General features: G+C 33.4%; 2 protein-coding genes across 2 annotated transcripts; both read right to left on the bottom strand.

Annotated features, from left to right (window-relative positions):
* Positions 1–10,345: 10,345 nt before the first annotated feature.
* Positions 10,346–11,848, bottom strand: LOC131595058 (uncharacterized). Its single transcript, XM_058867291.1, has one exon. It carries the CDS (start codon positions 11,846–11,848, stop codon positions 10,346–10,348), a length of 1,503 nt encoding a protein of 500 aa, XP_058723274.1.
* A 1,904-nt stretch (positions 11,849–13,752) lies between these two features.
* On the bottom strand, positions 13,753–14,871 carry LOC131595068 (uncharacterized). The gene has a single exon (XM_058867314.1). It carries the CDS (start codon positions 14,869–14,871, stop codon positions 13,753–13,755), a length of 1,119 nt encoding a protein of 372 aa, XP_058723297.1.
* Between the last annotated feature and the right edge of the window lie 5,076 nt (positions 14,872–19,947).

Below are 19,947 nucleotides of genomic sequence, written 5' to 3' on the forward strand. Positions count from 1 at the left end.
GTTCCTAATTTCACAAATATTTCAGAATTATGTCTAGTCCACCTTCACCTAGAACAGCGGCTTTAACTGTTCAAATCGCAACCATGTGTGACAATTTTGAAAGGTTGTTAAGAGAACAAGGTGAACAGTTTCAACAAAGAATTGATGAGTTGGAAAGGAGGCCACAAAATTCTAATGATGGTATTGGTGATGAGGATGAAAGAAGGCGTAGAAGGAGACAAGGGGGAGATAATTTGAGGGGCATAAAAATTAAAGTTCCATCTTTTGTTGGGAAGAGTGACCCAGAGGCATATCTAGAATGGGAGACTAAAATTGAACAAATTTTTAATTGTCACAATTATTCTAATCTTGAAAAAGTGCATGTTGCTTCTATTGAGTTCAAGGAGTATGCCTTAGTTTGGTGGGATCAATTGATCAAAGATAGAAGGAGGTATGCAGAACGACCAATTGATACTTGGGAAGAAATGAAAAGAATCACGAGGAGAAGGTTTGTTCCTTCCTATTATCATAGGGAATTGCACAACAAATTGCAAAGACTCACTCAAGGTTCTAAAAGTGTTGAAGAATATTTCAAGGAGATGGAAGTTCTCAAAATTAGAGCTAATGTAGAGGAGGACGATGAAGCAACTATGGCTAGGTTTCTCCATGGTCTAAATCATGACATTAGTGACATATTGGAACTTCATCACTATGTTGAAATGGATGAATTGGTACACCAAGCTATCAAAGTGGAACAACAACTCAAAAGAAAAAGCCAAGTAAGGAGAAATTCCACCACTTTCAATTCTCAAAGTTGGAAGGACAAAACAAAGAAGGAGGGTGCTTCATCATCTAAGGAAGCCACGGTTGAAAACAAAGGTAAGACTATTACACCTTCTTCTTCAAGTGTTTCAACTAACAAAAGTGTTAAGTGTTTCAAGTGTCAAGGCCAAGGACATATCGCATCTCAATGTCCAACAAAGAGAACTATGCTTATGGAAGAAAATGAAGAAATTGTTGAAGAGGAAGATGGTAATTATGATGAGGAGTTTGAAGAAGAAATACCTAGTGGAGATTTACTCATGGTGAGAAGAATGTTGGGAAGCCAAATCAAGGAGGAGGATACAAGTCAAAGAGAAAACCTTTTTCACACAAGATGCTTTGTGCAAGGAAACGTTTGTTCTTTAATTATTGATGGAGGGAGTTGTACAAATGTTGCTAGCACGCGTTTGGTTTCTAAACTAAATTTGGAAACAAAACCTCACCCTAAGCCTTACAAACTTCAATGGCTTAATGAAAGTGTAGAAATGCTTGTTAATAAACAAGTTGAGGTCTGTTTTAAAATTGGAAAATATGAGGATGTAGTGTTGTGTGATGTAGTACCAATGGAAGCTAGTCATTTGTTATTAGGTAGGCCTTGGCAATTTGATAGAAAAGCCAATCATGACGGGTACTCCAATAAGTACTCTTTTATGTATCATGGTCAAAATATCAATCTTGTACCATTAAATCCTAGTGAGGTGGGAGAAGATCAAAAGAAAGTGAGAGAAAAAAATGAGCAAGAAAGAAAAGAAAAGAAAAGAATGAAAAACAAAAACAAAAAGAAAAAGAAAAGAAAAAAAATGACAAAAAAAAGAATGATGAAAAGAAAGAGATTTTGATTGCAAAAAAAGGAGAGGTTAAAAATGCAATTGTTTCACAACAGCCCCTATATTTGCTATTTTGCAAAGAGGTGGCGTTGCCAGCTAACACTCCTAACACACCAAATTTGCCTAGTTGTGTTGAAACTCTTGTGCAGGAATTTGAAGACATGTTTCCAAAAGAGGTACCAAGTGGGTTACCACCTTTAAGAGGAATTGAGCATCACATTGATCTCAATCCGGGAGCGTCCTTGCCTAATAGGCCAGCTTACTGAAGCAATCCACAACAAACTCAAGAAATACAAAGACAAGTGGCTGAATTAGTAAGTAAAGGATGGGTAAGAGAAAGTCTAAGTCCGTGCACTGTTCCGGTAATTTTAGTTCCAAAAAAAGATGGTAGTTGGAGAATGTGCACCGATTGTAGGGCTGTTAACAACATTACCATTAAGTATAGACATCCCATTCAAAGGTTAGATGACTTGCTTGATGAATTGTTTGGTGCATGTTTATTTTCCAAAATTGATTTGAAAAGTGGATACCATCAAATTAGAATAAGGGAGGGGGATGAATGGAAAACAGCTTTCAAAACAAAATATGGTTTATATGAGTGGTTGGTTATGCCATTTGGTCTAACTAATGCACCTAGAACTTTCATGAGATTAATGAACCATGTTTTGAGGGATTTTTTGGGTAATTTTGTTGTTGTGTATTTTGATGATATCTTGATCTATAGCAAGAACTTAGATGATCGTTGTAATCATTTAAGGGCTGTTTTGCAAGTGTTAAGACAAGAAAAATTGTATGCCAATTTAGAAAAATGTGTCTTTTGCACCGATCATGTGATTTTTTTAGGTTTCATTGTAAGCTCTAAAGGAGTCCATGTTGACGAGGAAAAGGTGAAAGCCGTCAGAGAGTGGCCACCTCCCAAAAATGTAAGTGAGGTAAGAAGTTTTCATGGTTTGGCTAGCTTTTATAGGAGGTTTGTGAAGGATTTCAGTACCTTGGCAACACCCCTCAATGAAATTGTTAAAAAAGATGTTGGTTTTAAATGGGGTGAGAAACAAGAGCAGGCCTTTGTTGCCCTAAAGGAAAAGCTCACCCAAGCACCCATTCTTGCCTTGCCTAATTTTTCTAAATCTTTTGAAATTGAATGTGATGCATCTAATGTGGGAATTGGAGTTATTTTGTTGCAGGAAGGACACCCAATTGCTTACTTTAGTGAAAAGTTAAAAGGGGCTGGTCTGAATTATTCTACCTATGACAAGGAGTTGTATTCTTTTGTGAGAGCTCTACAAACTTGGCAACATTACTTGCTGCCCAAAGAGTTTGTAATTCATGGTGATCACGAGTCCTTAAAGCATTTGAAGGGACAAGGTAAGTTGAATAAGAGACATGCCAAGTGGGTTGAGTTTCTTGAACAATTTCCTTATGTAATCAAGCATAAAAAAAGGTAAATCTAATGTTGTGGCAGATGCACTCTCAAGAAGACATGTCTTGCTTTCTACTCTTGAAACAAAAGTTTTCGGTCTTGAGCATATTAAAGATTTGTATAAAAGTGACCTTGAATTTTCTTCAAAATTTTTAGCTTGTGAGCATATTGCCTTCAATGGGTATTTTAGGCACAATGGCTATTTATTTAAAGAAAAAAGACTATGTGTGCCTAAAGATTCCATTAGAGAATTACTTGTAAAAGAGGCGCATGAGGGAGGACTAATGGGTCATTTTGGGATTTCTAAAACTCTAGAATTCTTAAAAGAACATTTTTATTGGCCTCACATGAAAATTAATGTTCAAAAGCTTTGTGAAAGATGCATTGTATGTAAAAAGGCTAAATCAAAAGTTATGCCTCATGGTTTGTATACTCCTTTGCCTGTACCTGAATTTCCTTGGATTGACATTTCCATGGACTTTGTTTTGGGGCTGCCTAGAACAAAGAATGACAAAGATTCTATTTTTGTAGTTGTGGACAGGTTTCCAAAAATGGTACATTTTATTCCATGTAAAAAGGTGGATGATGCGTGTCATGTTGCTGATTTGTTCTATAAGGAAGTGGTGCGCCTACATGGCTTACCAAGGAGCATTGTCTCTGATCGTGACTCTAAGTTCTTAAGCCATTTTTGGAGGACATTGTGGGGAAAGGTGGGTACAAAGTTATTATTTTTCACTACTTGTCATCCCCAAACAGATGGACAAACTGAAGTAGTAAATAGAATTCTTTCTACTCTTCTTAGGGATGTTCTTAAAAAGAATTTAAAAATGTGGGAGGAATGGTTACCTCATGTAGAGTTTGCTTATAATAGGGTTGTTCATAGCACTACACAACATTCACCTTTCGAGATTGTGTATGGTTTTAATCCTTTAACACCTCTTGATTTGTTACCATTGCCTAACACATCTATTTTGAAGCATAAAGATGGGAAAGCTAAGGCTGAATTTGTGAGAAAATTGCATGAACAAGTAAAATTGCAAATTGAAAAGAAAAATGAAAGTTATGCAAAAAGTGCAAACAAAGGGAGAAAGAAAGTTATTTTTGTACCCGGGGATTGGGTTTGGATACATATGAGAAAAGAGAGATTCCCATCACAAAGGAAGTCCAAACTTCAACCTAGGGGAGATGGACCATTTCAAGTACTTTCAAGGATCAATGACATTGCCTACAAAATAGAACTTCCAGGTGAGTATGGGGTAAGTACTACTTTTAATGTGGCTGATTTATCTCCTTTTGATGTAGGTGATGATGGTCTAAATTCGAGGTCGAATTCTTTCCAAGAAGGAGAGAATGATGAGAACGTAATCCAAGACATAAATGATACAATGCGAAGCTTAGGAGGTCCTATGACAAGGGCACGTGTAAGAAGAGTCAATGATGCTTTAGTTCACTTCATGATCAAGTCAATAGAATGCATGGGCGAAATTGAAGAAAAAGATCCCTAGTTTATTCTTATCATCCAAGCATGTGATAAAAGGCCCAATAATGCATAAATAAATAAAAATAAAGGAAATACCAATAACCACACTATAATGGACGAAAATTGCAAGAGAAGTGGTAAATAATGACTTGCCATTATTCTGCCCTTTCAAGAACCCCATTATCTCGTCTTTATTTTGCACTTTCTTTGTAATAAATGAACCCACTATCATGATAATTAGTGGCTGAAATCCTTTTGTTTTCTTAGGAGTTAATTTTTACTTATTTCATCATCTTAAGTCATTCCTATATAAAGGAGGCATGTATCTTCTTTTTGGATCAATGAATTTTATCGAGTTTGCACATTGTGTAAGTTAGAGTATTTGCTCTTAGGTTCTGGATTAGACCAAAACTAATCTTATCAAGAAATCCTTTTCTTGTGGTGATCCTCATCCATAGGCTTATCATTCTATCTTGGATAATAAAGAGTGTGGCGCCCCTTCTACTTAATTCCATTTCTTATCTCTCGTTTATTTTATATGTATGTATCAAATTCTGCCATTCTTTCACTTTTAAGGCAGATTACTTCCTTTGAGTCACAAGAATTAGTATTCCAAAAGTTAACAAAGTTAGTGCCTATCAAGAAGCAAATACAATATGAAAAGGCTATAACGTCAAATCTGGCTGACTGACAAAAGGAACGTTAGAAGCTACAAAAGGCAAAGTTAGAAAAAGCAGTCGAAGCATGGCTCGAGGTAGTTGACAAAAGAGTGAAACATTAAATGCAGCAGTGTACTATTCATGCAAAGCATTAAATGCTCTCAATGGTCACATTTTATCACTATGTATATATAGAAGTTCTGATTCAGAAGCAGCAAGTACTCTTACATGCTAAGTACCAAAACGCTGCCAAAACGTTATCACACCAAAGCAAAGAAGAATTTCCTCTTCAACCTCACAATATTGTAATATTTTAGTGAGTGTTAGAACTTAAACTTGAGAGAAAAATAACTTGGTGATTATAGCTTATTAAGAAGCAATTTAATCTCTTGTAATATTTATTTTACGTTGATTGTAAAAGGAAGTTCCTAGAGTGATCAAGTTGTGATATGCAGACTCTAGAAGACTTAGAGGTTATCTAAGTGAAGAACCATTGTAATTAGTTTGATTAGTGGATTAAATCCTCAGTTGAGGTAAATCACCTTGTCAGGGGTGGACTGGAGTAGTTTAGTTAACAATGAACCAGGATAAAAATAACTGTGTGATTTATTTTTATCTACCATTTTTGGAAACAACCCTTATTCAATCCCCCCTTTCTAAGTGTTTTTCACTCCTTCAGATCTCAAATTTGTCATGGTTAATCTATGGTTATATATAATTTCACAAAATATTTATAATGATTAAATCGTGGTTATATAAGTCTTATGTGTTTTTTATTGTTAAATTACGATTAAGTTACATAAGGTTTCTAAGAAACTTAAGACAACTTCGAAAATGATAGTATAGACTTTGATTTGTAAATTTGTTAATAGTTTTTCATTAGATTTAAATAGATTTAGTTATAAAAACAATTTGTTTTTTTTAATGGTAAAACAAGATCAATAACAAAAACAACAAGAACAAGAACAAAAACAAAAACAAGATTGTTGTGAAAAGGATGCCTTGATGAACAAATGATAAACTGTTTCTTTGTGATCAAGAAACACACAAAGGTAGAAAAGATGATAAACAAGAAGAACAACAAGGAATGGTTATAACTTCTATTCTTTCCTTTTTTTTTTCAATCAAGATTACAAGTTACAAGAATAACAAATAACCCTCTCACCCTAAATTAGGATTTGTAGTATGCAATGATGAGAGACTAGTATTCTATTTATAATAAAATCTAACATACTAAACTAATGGGATTTTTTTTCTCAAATACCCATCACAAGCCAACTTAGGGTACAAGTTAACTTAAACAATTGGACATAACAAACATGCCCAGTTCGAAATACTAACAACCCTAGCATTTCAACACCCACATACTAAAACATGCTTCGACTATAGTATGTAGGTCTTCACACAGTCTCTATCGAACTAGAAGCTACCCTTCGACACACTAGAGTTCGATCCAATTCTCGGAAATCTCCACCTTGGAGCAAACTCCATAACATCAAAGAACAAACTATCTTTCTTCATGCAGCTTTATCAACTGTATACAGCGGAAAAACTTGCAACTCGACAATGTTTTGGTGATCATACCATCAACATTGTGATTTGTCGAAACATTTAGCACTTGGACTTCTCCACGCTCGATTACTCCTATCATGAAATGCAACCTCACATCAATGTGCTTAGTTCGCCCATGACATGCTGAGTTCTTCGACAGGTGTATTGCACTTTGACTATCACATTGCTTTTTTCACAGCTTCAATTAGGGCAATATACTCCGCTTCAGTGGTTGATAAAGCAACAATCTTCTGAAGTGTTGCTTTTGTTAGAACAAGATTGAGAATCTATGTTCAGAATCTAGTTTTGATGATAACAAGCATAAATTTTGTGAGTAACAATTTTATCACTAATGGTTTCATTTAGTGTGCAGATATTATACTATAAATCTTATACAAGATTCATCAGAAAAAGAGTACAACAACTACATCCAAAAGATTGACGAAGCTAAACATCATTCATCAGATGTTTTGATTAAGAACACGTCAAACAAGCCAAAGATTGCAAATTAGAAGCAAGAGAAGCAACAATCAGAGACAAGACCACTCAGAAGAACAAGCAATATCAATGCTTACATACAACAAGCACATAACCAGAAACTACATCAGAAGCTGCAAGGAAATGAACAAGAAAGATCATTACAAGAAGCTTTGCAAACATCAGAAAATAACACAAGTATAAAGATCAGAAGATCTGAAGTTACAAGTTCTGAAGCTACAACGAAGTGACATGCAAGATACAAACATCAACACAAGTCACGTACATGCCCGTGAAGAATCTATAGCGCAATATAAAGATTTGAATACAATATAAAGAGCTTAGAATCTAAGGGAGAGCTGTTAGAAACATCTTCACGTACAAAACGGTTACAACATTTAAAAGGAACAAATCCCAAGGTTAAAAGAAGAAGCAAGCTACATGCAACACATTGAAGAAAGAAAAACCAGAGTAGCATGCCACAAACTGACATCAGGATAAGGTTCTGTCATGGACACATGCAGCCAATCAATACGAAGCATTCAAATCCAAACTCAACCAGATTGCAACGACTACATTACAACGGTAACCACTCATCAAGCTATAAATAGAACCAATCTTCAAACTTGATGTGTATGGAGTGACCACTATGTATGAAATCCATCCTTCCTGCACTGAGTAAAGAATCAATCTACCCAGAATGGAGAGTGAGTGATCATCTATCCCTTGAATGGATCTGGAAGAGAAAAAGGCAATATCCAGTAAGGATCATCCATGGAGATAAGAAGAAAGTGTGCAACCAAAAATATATTCTGCACAAAAGAAGAAGAAAGAATCTGCAGAATACACCAGTGTATTTGTAGATGAAGCAGCTTAGCATGAACAATTAATTGAAGAAATATGAAGACCTACATAAGAAGATACAAGAGGCAACACATAGTCTGCATGTGATAAGCGACAGTGCTAATATACACTGATTATATGCTTGTACAATACAAGAGAGAGAGAGAGAGAGAGAGAGAGAAAATGTGTGAGAAATAAAACACTCGTCAAAAGATACGCAAGAGGAAACACATAATATGTATGCGAACATCCACAGTGTTGTTATACACTAAACGCGTGCTTATGTGATGGAAATAGAAAGCATAAACATGAAAGCTGACGAGCTAATTCAACTACTCCAATAAGAGGCAACATACCCTATGTGTATGATGATTAAATGTTGAAATACATATCATATGCCTACCATGAAGAATCTCTCAGAGGATGAAGAAGAAAACCTGCATGCTATGCAGAATGCTCCATTGAGGAGAATTGAAGACATCCAAGAATACTTGATCAAACATTAAATTGATCATGTTGAAAGACAAAGGGAACTGAATACACTGAATTGTTGCTCGTAGAGTGTTTCATGTTTACTGATGTTGATCAATGTGTCATAGGCTATTATCAGCTTGATGATCAGTATTGAAGAAGAAGATGAAGATCAAGACAGAAGCAATTGAGATTAATCTATTGATTAACTTAACCCACAAAGCAAGAGTCGCCACTGAACTTTATTGTTTCCAAAGGAAAGGGAAAATATTGATAAAACCCAACAAAAGAAAAGATCAAGGTACAAGGGTTAGTTATGCAAGGGAAAAGTATTAGCACCCATCACATCCGTGGTACTCCACAGGAACTGAAATTCTGGCACTTTGCAATCTTGATGTCAAGACTGATGTCTCAATACAAAACATAATGTCAGGACCAATGTTATGACATCATCTGCTGACTGAAAACACTTGGTAAAACATAAGAATATGCAGAAAATAAATTGCAGAAAAATAACAACATAATAAACTGTTAACCCAGTTCAGTGCAACGTCACCTACTCAGGGGGCTACAAAGCCATGAAGAAAATTTACTATGATAGTATAAGCTCACAGCCTAAACAATCTCAATTTATAACTTCTCGCCTAATCACTACCTTGTGCGACTTCTACCTAGAATCCTCTAGATATGAGATCCTCTCTCACTACCTGTCGCTACTGCAAAAAAATAACTAGAGTCGTCACTAATATATTTATCTCACAAAGAGGAAGGAATATCAAAAACTAACAAGAACAAGAACAAGGTCTCACGACCAGAGAAGAGGGTAAGGAAGTCGGTTACGCAAGGGGAAGGCGTTAGGACCATTCACATCCATCGAACTCGATGAGATCCACTTTTGTTTGTTTCTATCCAAAGGGTGTATCTAATAGTGTTTACTCGCTAAGAGGAAAATGAAAGGATTATAAACAATACGGGAGGAATCAAGTTTTTTAAATAGTTGTGCTCGCTTAGGTCCCGCAACCTAATGCCTATGTATCCCCTTATGAGGAATCAGAGCGCTGTAGTTCAGCTCAATATTTTTTGTTTGTTTGTGTTTTTTAGTGGACAAAGTTACGTTCGTATTCTACCGTTAGGATAACTGCTCGGTGAGTGGAGTCTTATGCGTTACCTGTTAGCAATAGAAAGGAAGTAACATGTCCGATTAAGAGAAAGAAAGCTCTGAAAGCGAGAAAGAAGATAGAGAATTATTTGTCGAGTGTTTTTAGTGACTCCCTTAAACAAGCGAGACTTGAACTTCTCTTTGTTGAGTTTTTTTTTATGGTTGGGAGAATAATCTCAAGTGACTCCCTTAAACAAGCGAGACTTGAGCTTCACCTCCCTCTTTATGAAGTTTCAACCTTTATGTATTTTATGTGTGTTTACTGTGTATTTTTTAAGGGAATTAATTTGAGTGTTTGTTAAGTGTTTTTGAAGTTGAAAAAGAAAAAGAAATTGTTTTATCGGAAATTTCTATACTAATGTTGTCATGTTAATCTACCTAAGTGGTTATAGGATTTTAGAATATGGGGAATGCTACCTAAAGTTATCATACAAAAGGTTTTGGTTAAAGACCTAAAAATTTACATCTTATCTTAATCTTATCTTAATATCTTAATCTTAATCTTAATCTTAATATATATAAATCTAAGGTTGTCATAATGACAACCTTTTTTTTTTGGAGCAAATAGGATATATATATTCCAAAAAACAGTTGGGGTACAAACTGATCCAAGGGATCCAAGTATCATAAAGACTAGGCCTAAGTTACTAACTAAGGCTAACCAAGGGCATCAACAAATAATTTGAGTTTGTTGTTATGAGCCACTCTCCCTTTTACCCTATACAATATGTCCTGAGCAAGTAAATTTTCCTCCTTTGGGCCATTAAACACTTTCCTATTCCTTTGAATCCAGACATGGTAAACAGCTTCAACTATGCACATTTTAAGAATCCTGGCAGATTTGCTACTACCTTTAGTGTGCTCACTGATCCAGCGAACTTCTCTACTCCATTCTTGTGGAACATGATTCAGCTTCAACCAAAATAGAATTTGTTGCCAAAGGACTTTTGTGACAGCACAGTCGAAGAACAGGTGATCACATGTCTCCATTGCACCACAGAAAACGCACACACCATCAGTATGAACACCTATCTTCAGTATGCGGTCCTTCGTGTTGAGTCGACAATGACATGCCATCCACAAACTGAAAACGGCACGAGGGCTTTCCAAATTCCCACGGATCATATTCTTCCATGGAACATCAGGCCGGATCCCACGCAATTCACTATAGATCATTCTCGTCCTATAGATTCCTGTACCTGCAAAATTGTTCCAAGCATCAGAGTTGCATAAGGTATCTCTATGTTTGAACATGGCTTTGATAATCCACGAGGCTGTCGGTTTAGGCACGAAATTCATAACATCATGGTTCTTCATATAGAAATGGTGCACCCAATTAATCCACATCCTATCCTTCTTTGTATGGAGGTTCCAAAGCATCTTTCCAATCGAGGCACGGTTCCAAACACCTAAATCAGTAATATTCAAACCTCCTGCAGCAACAGGATCACAGATGTGGTCCCAAGAGATAGGTGCTCGATTGCTGACAGTTTCTTGGCCAGTCCAAAGGAAGCTTCGGCAAAGACTCTCCACATGCTTTAGAATCTTCTTTGGAAGAGGAAAAATATGTAGCCAATAATTAGCTATAGATGTTATGGCGATCTTGATAAGTTGGAGTCTACCTGCATACGATAACATACGAGTATTCCAATGTTTGAACTTGCATAGCATTTTTTCTATAAGCGGTTGGCAGTTAAGGACAGTTAACTTCTTGCTATCAAGTGGAACACCAAGGTACTTAAAAGGCATGACCCCAATTTGAAAGCCAGTTTCTAGTTGAAGCTGCTCTTGGCAGGCACTGTTTACTCCACCAAAATAGATTTTGCTCTTTGCAGCACTCATGTGTAAGCCAGTTGTCTGTGAAAATTCTCTAATTTTCCCCATGATCAGCCTAATAGAATTTGTATCTGCCCTGGAAAAAAGCAATATATCATCAGCGAAACAAACATTCAACATTGACATCTTAGCACATTTGGGGTGAAATTTGAATGCTGGTTCATCCTCCAGTCCTTGGAGTACTCTGTGCATATATTCCATGATTAGAACAAAGAGCAAAGGGGATATGGGATCCCCTTGCCTCAGACCTCTCTTAGCATTGATGCTCACACTAGGCTCACCATTAATAGCGAACTTGTATGAAACTGTCGACACACAAGCCATAATCCAGATTATAAATTTATGAGGTATGCCTAGTCCATACATGATCTATTCCAGGGCCTTCCATTCAACGGTATCATACGCTTTTTGTATGTCCATTTGGATCATACAACGAGGAGACACAGATTTCCTACCATAACCTCTAACAAGTTCTTGCGCCAGCATAATATTGTCGTGTATTATTCTGCCAGGGATGAATTCTGATTGATTCTCATTGACGATGGTATGAATGACCTTACTAAGCCTTCTAGTTAGAATCTTTGACAGAATTTTGTAGAAGGTGCTGCAGCAGGCAATAGGGCGCCAATCTTTGATATTTTGAGCATGGTCAGACTTAGGAATCAAGGTAATCAAAGAGAAGTTTAGAGTTTTGTGCATATGATTAGTAGTGAAGAATTCTTGTATTGTTGTGATGACATCGTGCTTAACAATATGCCACGAGCTCTTGAAGAAATGGGAGTTGAATCCATCTAATCCTGGAGCTTTGGAACTGCCAATACTATCCAATGCATTCCAAATCTCCACCTCTGTGATGGGCTGAATCAGACTTAATGCATCCTCTCGAGAGAGGATAGGTCCCCTCATGATGCTTGGCAGGTGTATACCAGTCATCTGGTCAGTTGCAGTACCCACCAAGGCAGTGTAGAAATCGAGCACTTCATTGGTAATCTCCTCTTTAGTGCTAAGAGTCTCACCTGTCAAGGAAGTGATGGTATGCATGAATTTTTGCTTGTTCTTTTCTTTAACAGTGGAGTGGAAGAAAGTATTATTTCCATCTCCAAGTCTCAACCAATCTACTTTAGATTTTTGCCTCAGAATTTGCTCCTCTATTTGAGACAGGTCCAGCACTTTATCAGTCAAGTTTTTCACCTGTATAACTGCCTGTTCATCAAACAAATGAGACTCCAGATATTTGTGTGCTTCATTGAGATCTTTTCTGGCCTCAAGTATTTGAATCTGGATATTAGAAAAGCTTCTTTGTAGGGACTTCAGTGGTTGTTGCAGCCTCTTCATCTTGAGCCATAACCTCTGCATAGCATATCCTTGTGCTCTTTGATTCCAACTATTCTTGACAATATCAAGGTAACCATCTTTATTTGTAATACAATTCAGAAACTTGAACAAGCTTTTCCTCCGGGGAGCAGTCACCAGCCAACTAGCTCTGATAGGGGAATGGTCAGAGATATTAGGAGGGAGCACTTCAACAATCACATCTTGGTAAGCCTGGAACCATTGAGCATTACCTAAAAGTCTATCAATTCTCGAGTGAACGGGGTCAGCTGAGTGTTTATTAGACCATGTATAGTAGCATCCTCTAATTGGTGCTTCAAACAAACCTTGTTTGTGCATCATATTAGCAAGGTCAGAGTACTTTGCAGTATGTACACGATTACCACCGATTCTATCTTAACTTGTAAGGACATTATTGAAATCGCCTAGTACAATCCAAGGAACACTAGTAACACAACCCAATTGATCAATCTGAGTCCACAGAACTTTCCTTCTATCAGGTTGGCTTATAGCATACACTATGGTAGCCTGGTAGAGGATCTGCTTATTGAGATTCTTGACTTCAACATGAAGAAATTGTTCCTCACACTTTAACAATTTAACATTAATCTCCTGGTCCTTCCACAGTAACCAAATTCTTCCATTTTGATGGTGGGAATAGTTATCCAAATAGGACCAGTGATTACCAAAATTTCTACGAATTTTATTAGCATTGTCTTTCTTAACACGGGTCTCAAGCAAGGTAATGATGGGAACCTGAAAAGTAGAGAAGTAGGAGCAAACTTCTCGATACCGAGCTTCTTTATTAATACCCCTAACGTTCCATGAAGAGATCATTTAAGGTTACTACTCTCCCCCACCAGAATAGTTCCAATTCCAAGTGGAGTGAAGTTGTTCTATATTGGCATCTCAATAGTAGGCGTGAAGATGATTTTCTTCTTGGCTTTTTCTGTCTTATTCGTTCCAACAACCGTCCATGCTTCATCAGGTCTAGCCTTAGGAGGTTCACTAGTCACGTTAACTGGTTCCTCAGGGCACTTCTCTGGCTTCTGTATAACTGCTGCAGGTTTCTTGGCTGGCTGCCAGACTTTCTTTATCTGTTTATGTTGTTCAGGCTCCTTCTTATTTGAGCAGTCATGACCAATCTTAACGCATGTTTGGCAATATTTTGGTCTCCATTCGTATTCAATCTTTTGCTCCCATTCTTTACCATTGTGTCCCAGAATTGTGATAGTCTCTTTGATAGGTGTAGTGATATCAACCTCAACTAACACTCGCGCATAGGAGATTCTGAGTTTCCTAGCTGTGCATTCATCCGTAGTACTGGGTCGTCCCACAGCACTAGTTATCTTAGAGATGCTCTTGCTTCCCCATAAATACAGAGGTAAATTCGACAATGTAATCCAGATAGGAAGAACACGCAGCAAACCAGAAGTTATCTCAAAATCAATAGACCAGTATTTCAAGAACAATGGTTTACCATAGATGAAGTAAGGCCCTTGTTCCATCACCTGGCTTTGTTCCTCATGTGTCTTGAATCGGACAATAAAGTATCCGGCGTCGTTGAAGTAGAGTTCCGGTAGAGATACAAAATTCCACGACTTCTCCATAAAATTCTTAACGGCGTGCATAGAGAGGGTTTCACCCAACGCGAAGAGAATGATTGCATTATCCCAATAGTTCACCTCCTCCGTGACATCGCACTCCTCAATAACAATCTTTTCAGCTCCATTGATGATTTGAGGTGCGACGAACTCGAAAGTCATACCTCTATTTAGATTCCTATTGCCTTGCAAGATTTCCACCCAAGGTTTAGTTGCAATCTGTTCCTTTTCCGGCGACTTAACCACCGCTGGGACGGGTGTTTTCTTATTCTCCATCATCTTTTCAATGTTTTCCGTATGCCGTTCTGGTGGTACCTGTGTCACTGTAGTATCTGTGGTGCGTTCCGCTGTCCCTGGCTGCGCCACCACCGTGGATTTAAGGCGGCCGACGCGCCGCTTCGCCTTGGTCATCAACCCTAGCAGAGGAAGCAGAGGAACAAAAAATTTTCATAATGACAACCTTAAACACATGTCATCTTAATAAACTACTCTAAATCCACTCTAATTTTATTTAGACACATGCCATCTTGATAGCTTCTCTATCATCGACTTTTATTTTATTTTTTCTTAAATTAATCATACATTAATAATTAATAATAATAATCATATAATATTAAGCTAGCACTATTAATAATCTTAATCTTAATCTTATTTTAATCTTAATCTACTTAATATAAATCCAAGGTTGTCATGATGACAACTTTGGACACAATTCTAACCCTAATTCTTACGTGGCATCATATTAGAATCCTAATGCTTATGTGGCATCATATTAAAATTTAGAATTTTTATCACTCTTATTTTAATTCTTCATACCAACTCCAATTCAATACCACAATTAATAATAATATTAATATAATAATATTAAAATAATAATAATAAATATGTATTTATTTTAAATATAAATATGAAATAATAGTATAATATAATTTTCATACCTAAATTTTGATATTATCATATAAAATTTATATATTTTATATTTATCTATATCCCATAAAAAAATATCTCTCAAGTAAATAACTGGATAAAAAAATATGATTATTAAAAATCTCCTATATTTCTTAAGAGACATTCGATTTTTTTTAATTTTCTTCCTTAACTTAACATTAAATTGCCCGTTTCAAACATCCTACATTTTTGTAACTTCTCACATTTATAATTCCATTTATTCTACTTATTATTTTTAACTTTTTTTTTATATAGGTTAAACTTTTAGCATATTTTTATGTAAAATATTCTACCATTTGTTATTTGTTTTTGTCAATGAATATAAGCGAAAAATTAAGATTAAAAAAAATTTATGATAGAGACTCTTATAAATTTATGAAACTTTTACATTAAAGTTTTTATAGCTAAATTTAGATAGTATAATATAAAGTTTATATTCATCTATACCCCATCAAAAAATATCTCTCGAGTAAAAAATAGGATAAAAAATATTTTTTGAAAGAAAAATATCTCTTCTATCTCTTAATTGACATTCACTAATTAATTTTTTTCTTTAACTATTCATTTAATTGTCCGTTTCAAATTTTATAACTTTAATTCTCACAAAATATTCAGTTTAATTTCTCATATCATAAATAGAAAATGATAGGTCATAACATTAATGATAATATAATAAAACACTAATAAAATGCCATGTCTCTTTGCATTCTTTCACACATATATAACCTTACTTAATCTCATATTGGTATGCATTGTCATCTACTCATTTCACAAACTCACCATTTTATATGATTTTTTTATCATGTATGCTACTGATACAACTTCAACAAGTACGTTGTTTTTTTTTTCTCCTAATGTTTTTAAATTAGTGTGTTTTAAAGGTAAGTTTGTAAGTAAGTTTATCTTATTATTAAATCTCATATTCAATTATTATATTTTCATGTAATATATATTATATGTTTTTGTTGAACAGATGTAACTGGGTTTATTATTGAAGTAAACCTAATTGAGAAGATCATACATACAAATGTTGATATCAAGTCCCTCAATATTTAAAGAACCAAAACACATAGATTAAAAATAACTATTTCTTCCTATTTTTTTCTTTAATACTTATATGGATGAACTATGTATCACGTCAATAAAAATTATATCAAATACTAGCTCTATTTAGCTTCAAATTTAGTAAGCTAAAACAATATGTCTACTTTTTATTCGGATGCAACTCTTTGTCCAATCAACTATTGGAGATCTAAGTGATGTTATGGGAGACTTAGATAATCAACAAGTAAAGAATTGATGACAAAAGAAGAAGGATATTATGTATATTAATAATTTCTATTATACTATAGTAAATTAATAGTAGTAAACATGCTTATATTATTAAATTATTTGAGGTTTTTATTAACTTTTTAAATTGATGTTACTGAACATGTATCATATATTATGAAATTATATTAAAAAACCTTTTACTCTAAATTATGACTATTTTGAAAATATTGATTCAATATTGCATTATTTTAAAAATACATTAATTAAAAAAATCTCACAACCGTTTTTTTTTAATATTCTATACACTCTTATATTATTATTAAATTTATAAAAGGAAAATTATACTAACTTTTAAATTTATAATTTTGAAATTCTTAAGTGTATCTACTATGCTATTAAATAGAAAATAAATTCACTAATAATAATCAAATTTATTTAGTACCAATAGGGAGACTAAAAGTTATTTATTTGATATGATTTTTAATTGAATATACTTTTTATAAATAATATAATATATTTTATTTTAATAATATATAATAATCAATTCCATTCACTCAATTTTTAAATATTTTTTAATTGAGTTATATTTTATTTTAATATTTAACTAGTAGAAGACCCGTGCGTCCGCACGGGTAAATCAAATCTTAAGATGAATAATGTATTACAATCGCAAAAAAAAAATATAAAAATTCGAATAAGGAATGTTAATTTAAGATTAGCAAAACATAATATAGATGAAATGTATCTATATAATAGGTATGTAATATTTAAAAAGAAATATTTATCAAATCACCAATATGATATATTTAATATGTCAAATAACTATAAATATTTACAAGTATGACTAATAACTATAAATATTTACAAATATCACTAATAATTATAAATATTTATAATATTTTATTATTTAAATAAAAAAAGTATTGTGATGATAGTGTCCCGTAAAAATAGTGAGTTTATGTTGTTATTATAAATATTTATAATATTTAGTTGATTAAAATAAAAAAAATATTGTGGTGATAGTATCCTGTAAAAATTAATAGTAAGTTGTGAAACTGGAGATTCTATAGTTAGTAAAAAAAACTAAATTTTTATTGTATCCAAATACTTTTACCATGAACAGGAATGTAATTATAAGGATGGACCAAATTTAGTTGCAAATTTGTTATTGTTTGGTTTCATGGACCAACTTCATTTGTTTCTACTTTTCAAACCGTGACCTTTTTGATACTGTTCAGAGAGTGGTATCATGTGTGGTAGTGTGTTGACAGGTTAAGTGTTCTACAAAGTCTAACTTTTTATACTGTTAACACAGTAATCAAGGTTGACGACGTGACAAATTGAAAAGCTCTAGTTAGTTGGTCTGACAAATTGAAAAGCTCTAGTTAGTTGGTCTGAATTTAGGAAGAGAATTGCGTACTATATAATCACTATAGGGAGAGAATTACAATACTATTTAAAATTTAACTTTTAAATTTATTAATTCTGATAATCAGTGATGCTTAGTTAAAATAATTCATAGAATTAAAAAACACATTATATAATTAATCATTAATTTAAAAAAATTTATTTTAACTTGTTTTAATTTTTGTTGTTCACAAGTTATTTTAACAATAATATTGATTTTTTAAACTTAAAATGAATAGTGTTTTGAAATTGTTTGTAAACATCGATAAAATAAAATTGCTCAACTAATCACACAATTATTCATCAATCACTTAAAAAATTGCTTTTTATTTAATGTATTAACATTTGTCATAAATATTCATCAATACCTTTAAAATCACATAATTTTAGTTTTAATATAGAGTAATTGATAATTAAAATGTATTTATTTTGTATTTTTTCATACATTTGCTCTAGTTATTTTCTCATTTTTTGAATAAAAATGATTGGTCATAAGATTAATACTATTACAGATTATAAATATAGATTATTTAGAAATACATTTGTCTCTTACAATTCTCCTATACATTTTTAATCATTATAATTGCATATTATAGTGGGCACTTTAATAATATAGTATCAGACATTTTTTAACACATTATTTTTTATAATCAAATAATTTTATATTTTAAATTTTAATCTTATGGTTGCCTAACTCAATTTAAACTCTCATAGCATAAGGAGAATTCTTGAGGTTGAAAGAACTATAAATTTCAAAAAAATTCTTTTTAACTGAATATATATTTTTTCATATATCAATGAAAAAGAATGTTCCAATTATTATAATTTTTAAAAAAAAACTAAAAATAAACATTTTAACATTATTATCTTTGTTTATGCCTCTTAGACCACTTTTGTTAACATTTGTCCTCACTATTTTAATATCGAATACAATTTTTTCTTTTTTTTACCATAGCAGCAAGCAAATTCTTAATCATATACATGTAAAGCTAATTTAATCATAAAAAATACGCATGTTTTTCTCAAGTCATAATTTTTATTTTTATTTATCCAACAAATACTAAAGTTAATTTTCGTAATTATACATATTAAAATCATCATTTTAGTTATAAATAATTATGTTCAAACCTTATACAACTATTCATAAAAAAATAAATTTATAGAAAGTCAAGTAAACCAAAATAATTTATTTTCCTATCATAAAACTTTATTTAAATACATTCTAATTAATCCCGTGCAACGCATGAATTTATTACCTAGTATATATAAATTCAAGGTTGTCATGATGTCAACCCTAAACACATGTTATCTTAATAACTACTCTAAATCAACCCTAATTTTATTTAGACGCATGTCATCTTGATAGCTTCTCTATCATCGACTTTTATTTTATTTTTTCTTAAATTAATCCTACATCAAATGTTAATAATAATAATAATCATATAATATTAAGCTAGCACTATTAATAATAATAATAACAATAATTATTATAATATATATATATATATATATATATAATGATTTTTTGGTCTCTCTAAATATTTCAAATTTCGTTTTTAGTCCCTCAAAAATTTTTTTTCAAAGAATGGTCCTCCTAAAGTTTTTCGTCCACACTTTTGGTCCATCCTATCAACGTCCGTTAACAGAGACTGATGTGGCATGCTAGTGTTGCCAGATGTTGACGTGTCAGGCCACGTGGCTAAGATAAACATGATAATTGAACCCATAAAATTTCGTAGCTAATTGGTAGCTAAAATCGTAACTAATCTCTAACAAAATTTCTGGTTCTGAAAAATACAATTTGTTCATATGAAAAGAAGCCAAACAAAAACAGTAGATTAATATATCAGACAAAAATTT

Source organism: Vicia villosa, linkage group LG1, assembly GCF_029867415.1.
Source record: "Vicia villosa cultivar HV-30 ecotype Madison, WI linkage group LG1, Vvil1.0, whole genome shotgun sequence".
NCBI lineage: Eukaryota > Viridiplantae > Streptophyta > Magnoliopsida > Fabales > Fabaceae > Vicia > Vicia villosa.

Excerpts from the sequence above, each read along its gene's own strand:
- LOC131595058 (XM_058867291.1), bottom strand. The coding sequence starts at position 11,848 with ATGGCTTGTGTGTCGACAGTTTCATACAAGTTCGCTATTAATGGTGAG.
- LOC131595068 (XM_058867314.1), bottom strand. The coding sequence starts at position 14,871 with ATGACCAAGGCGAAGCGGCGCGTCGGCCGCCTTAAATCCACGGTGGTG.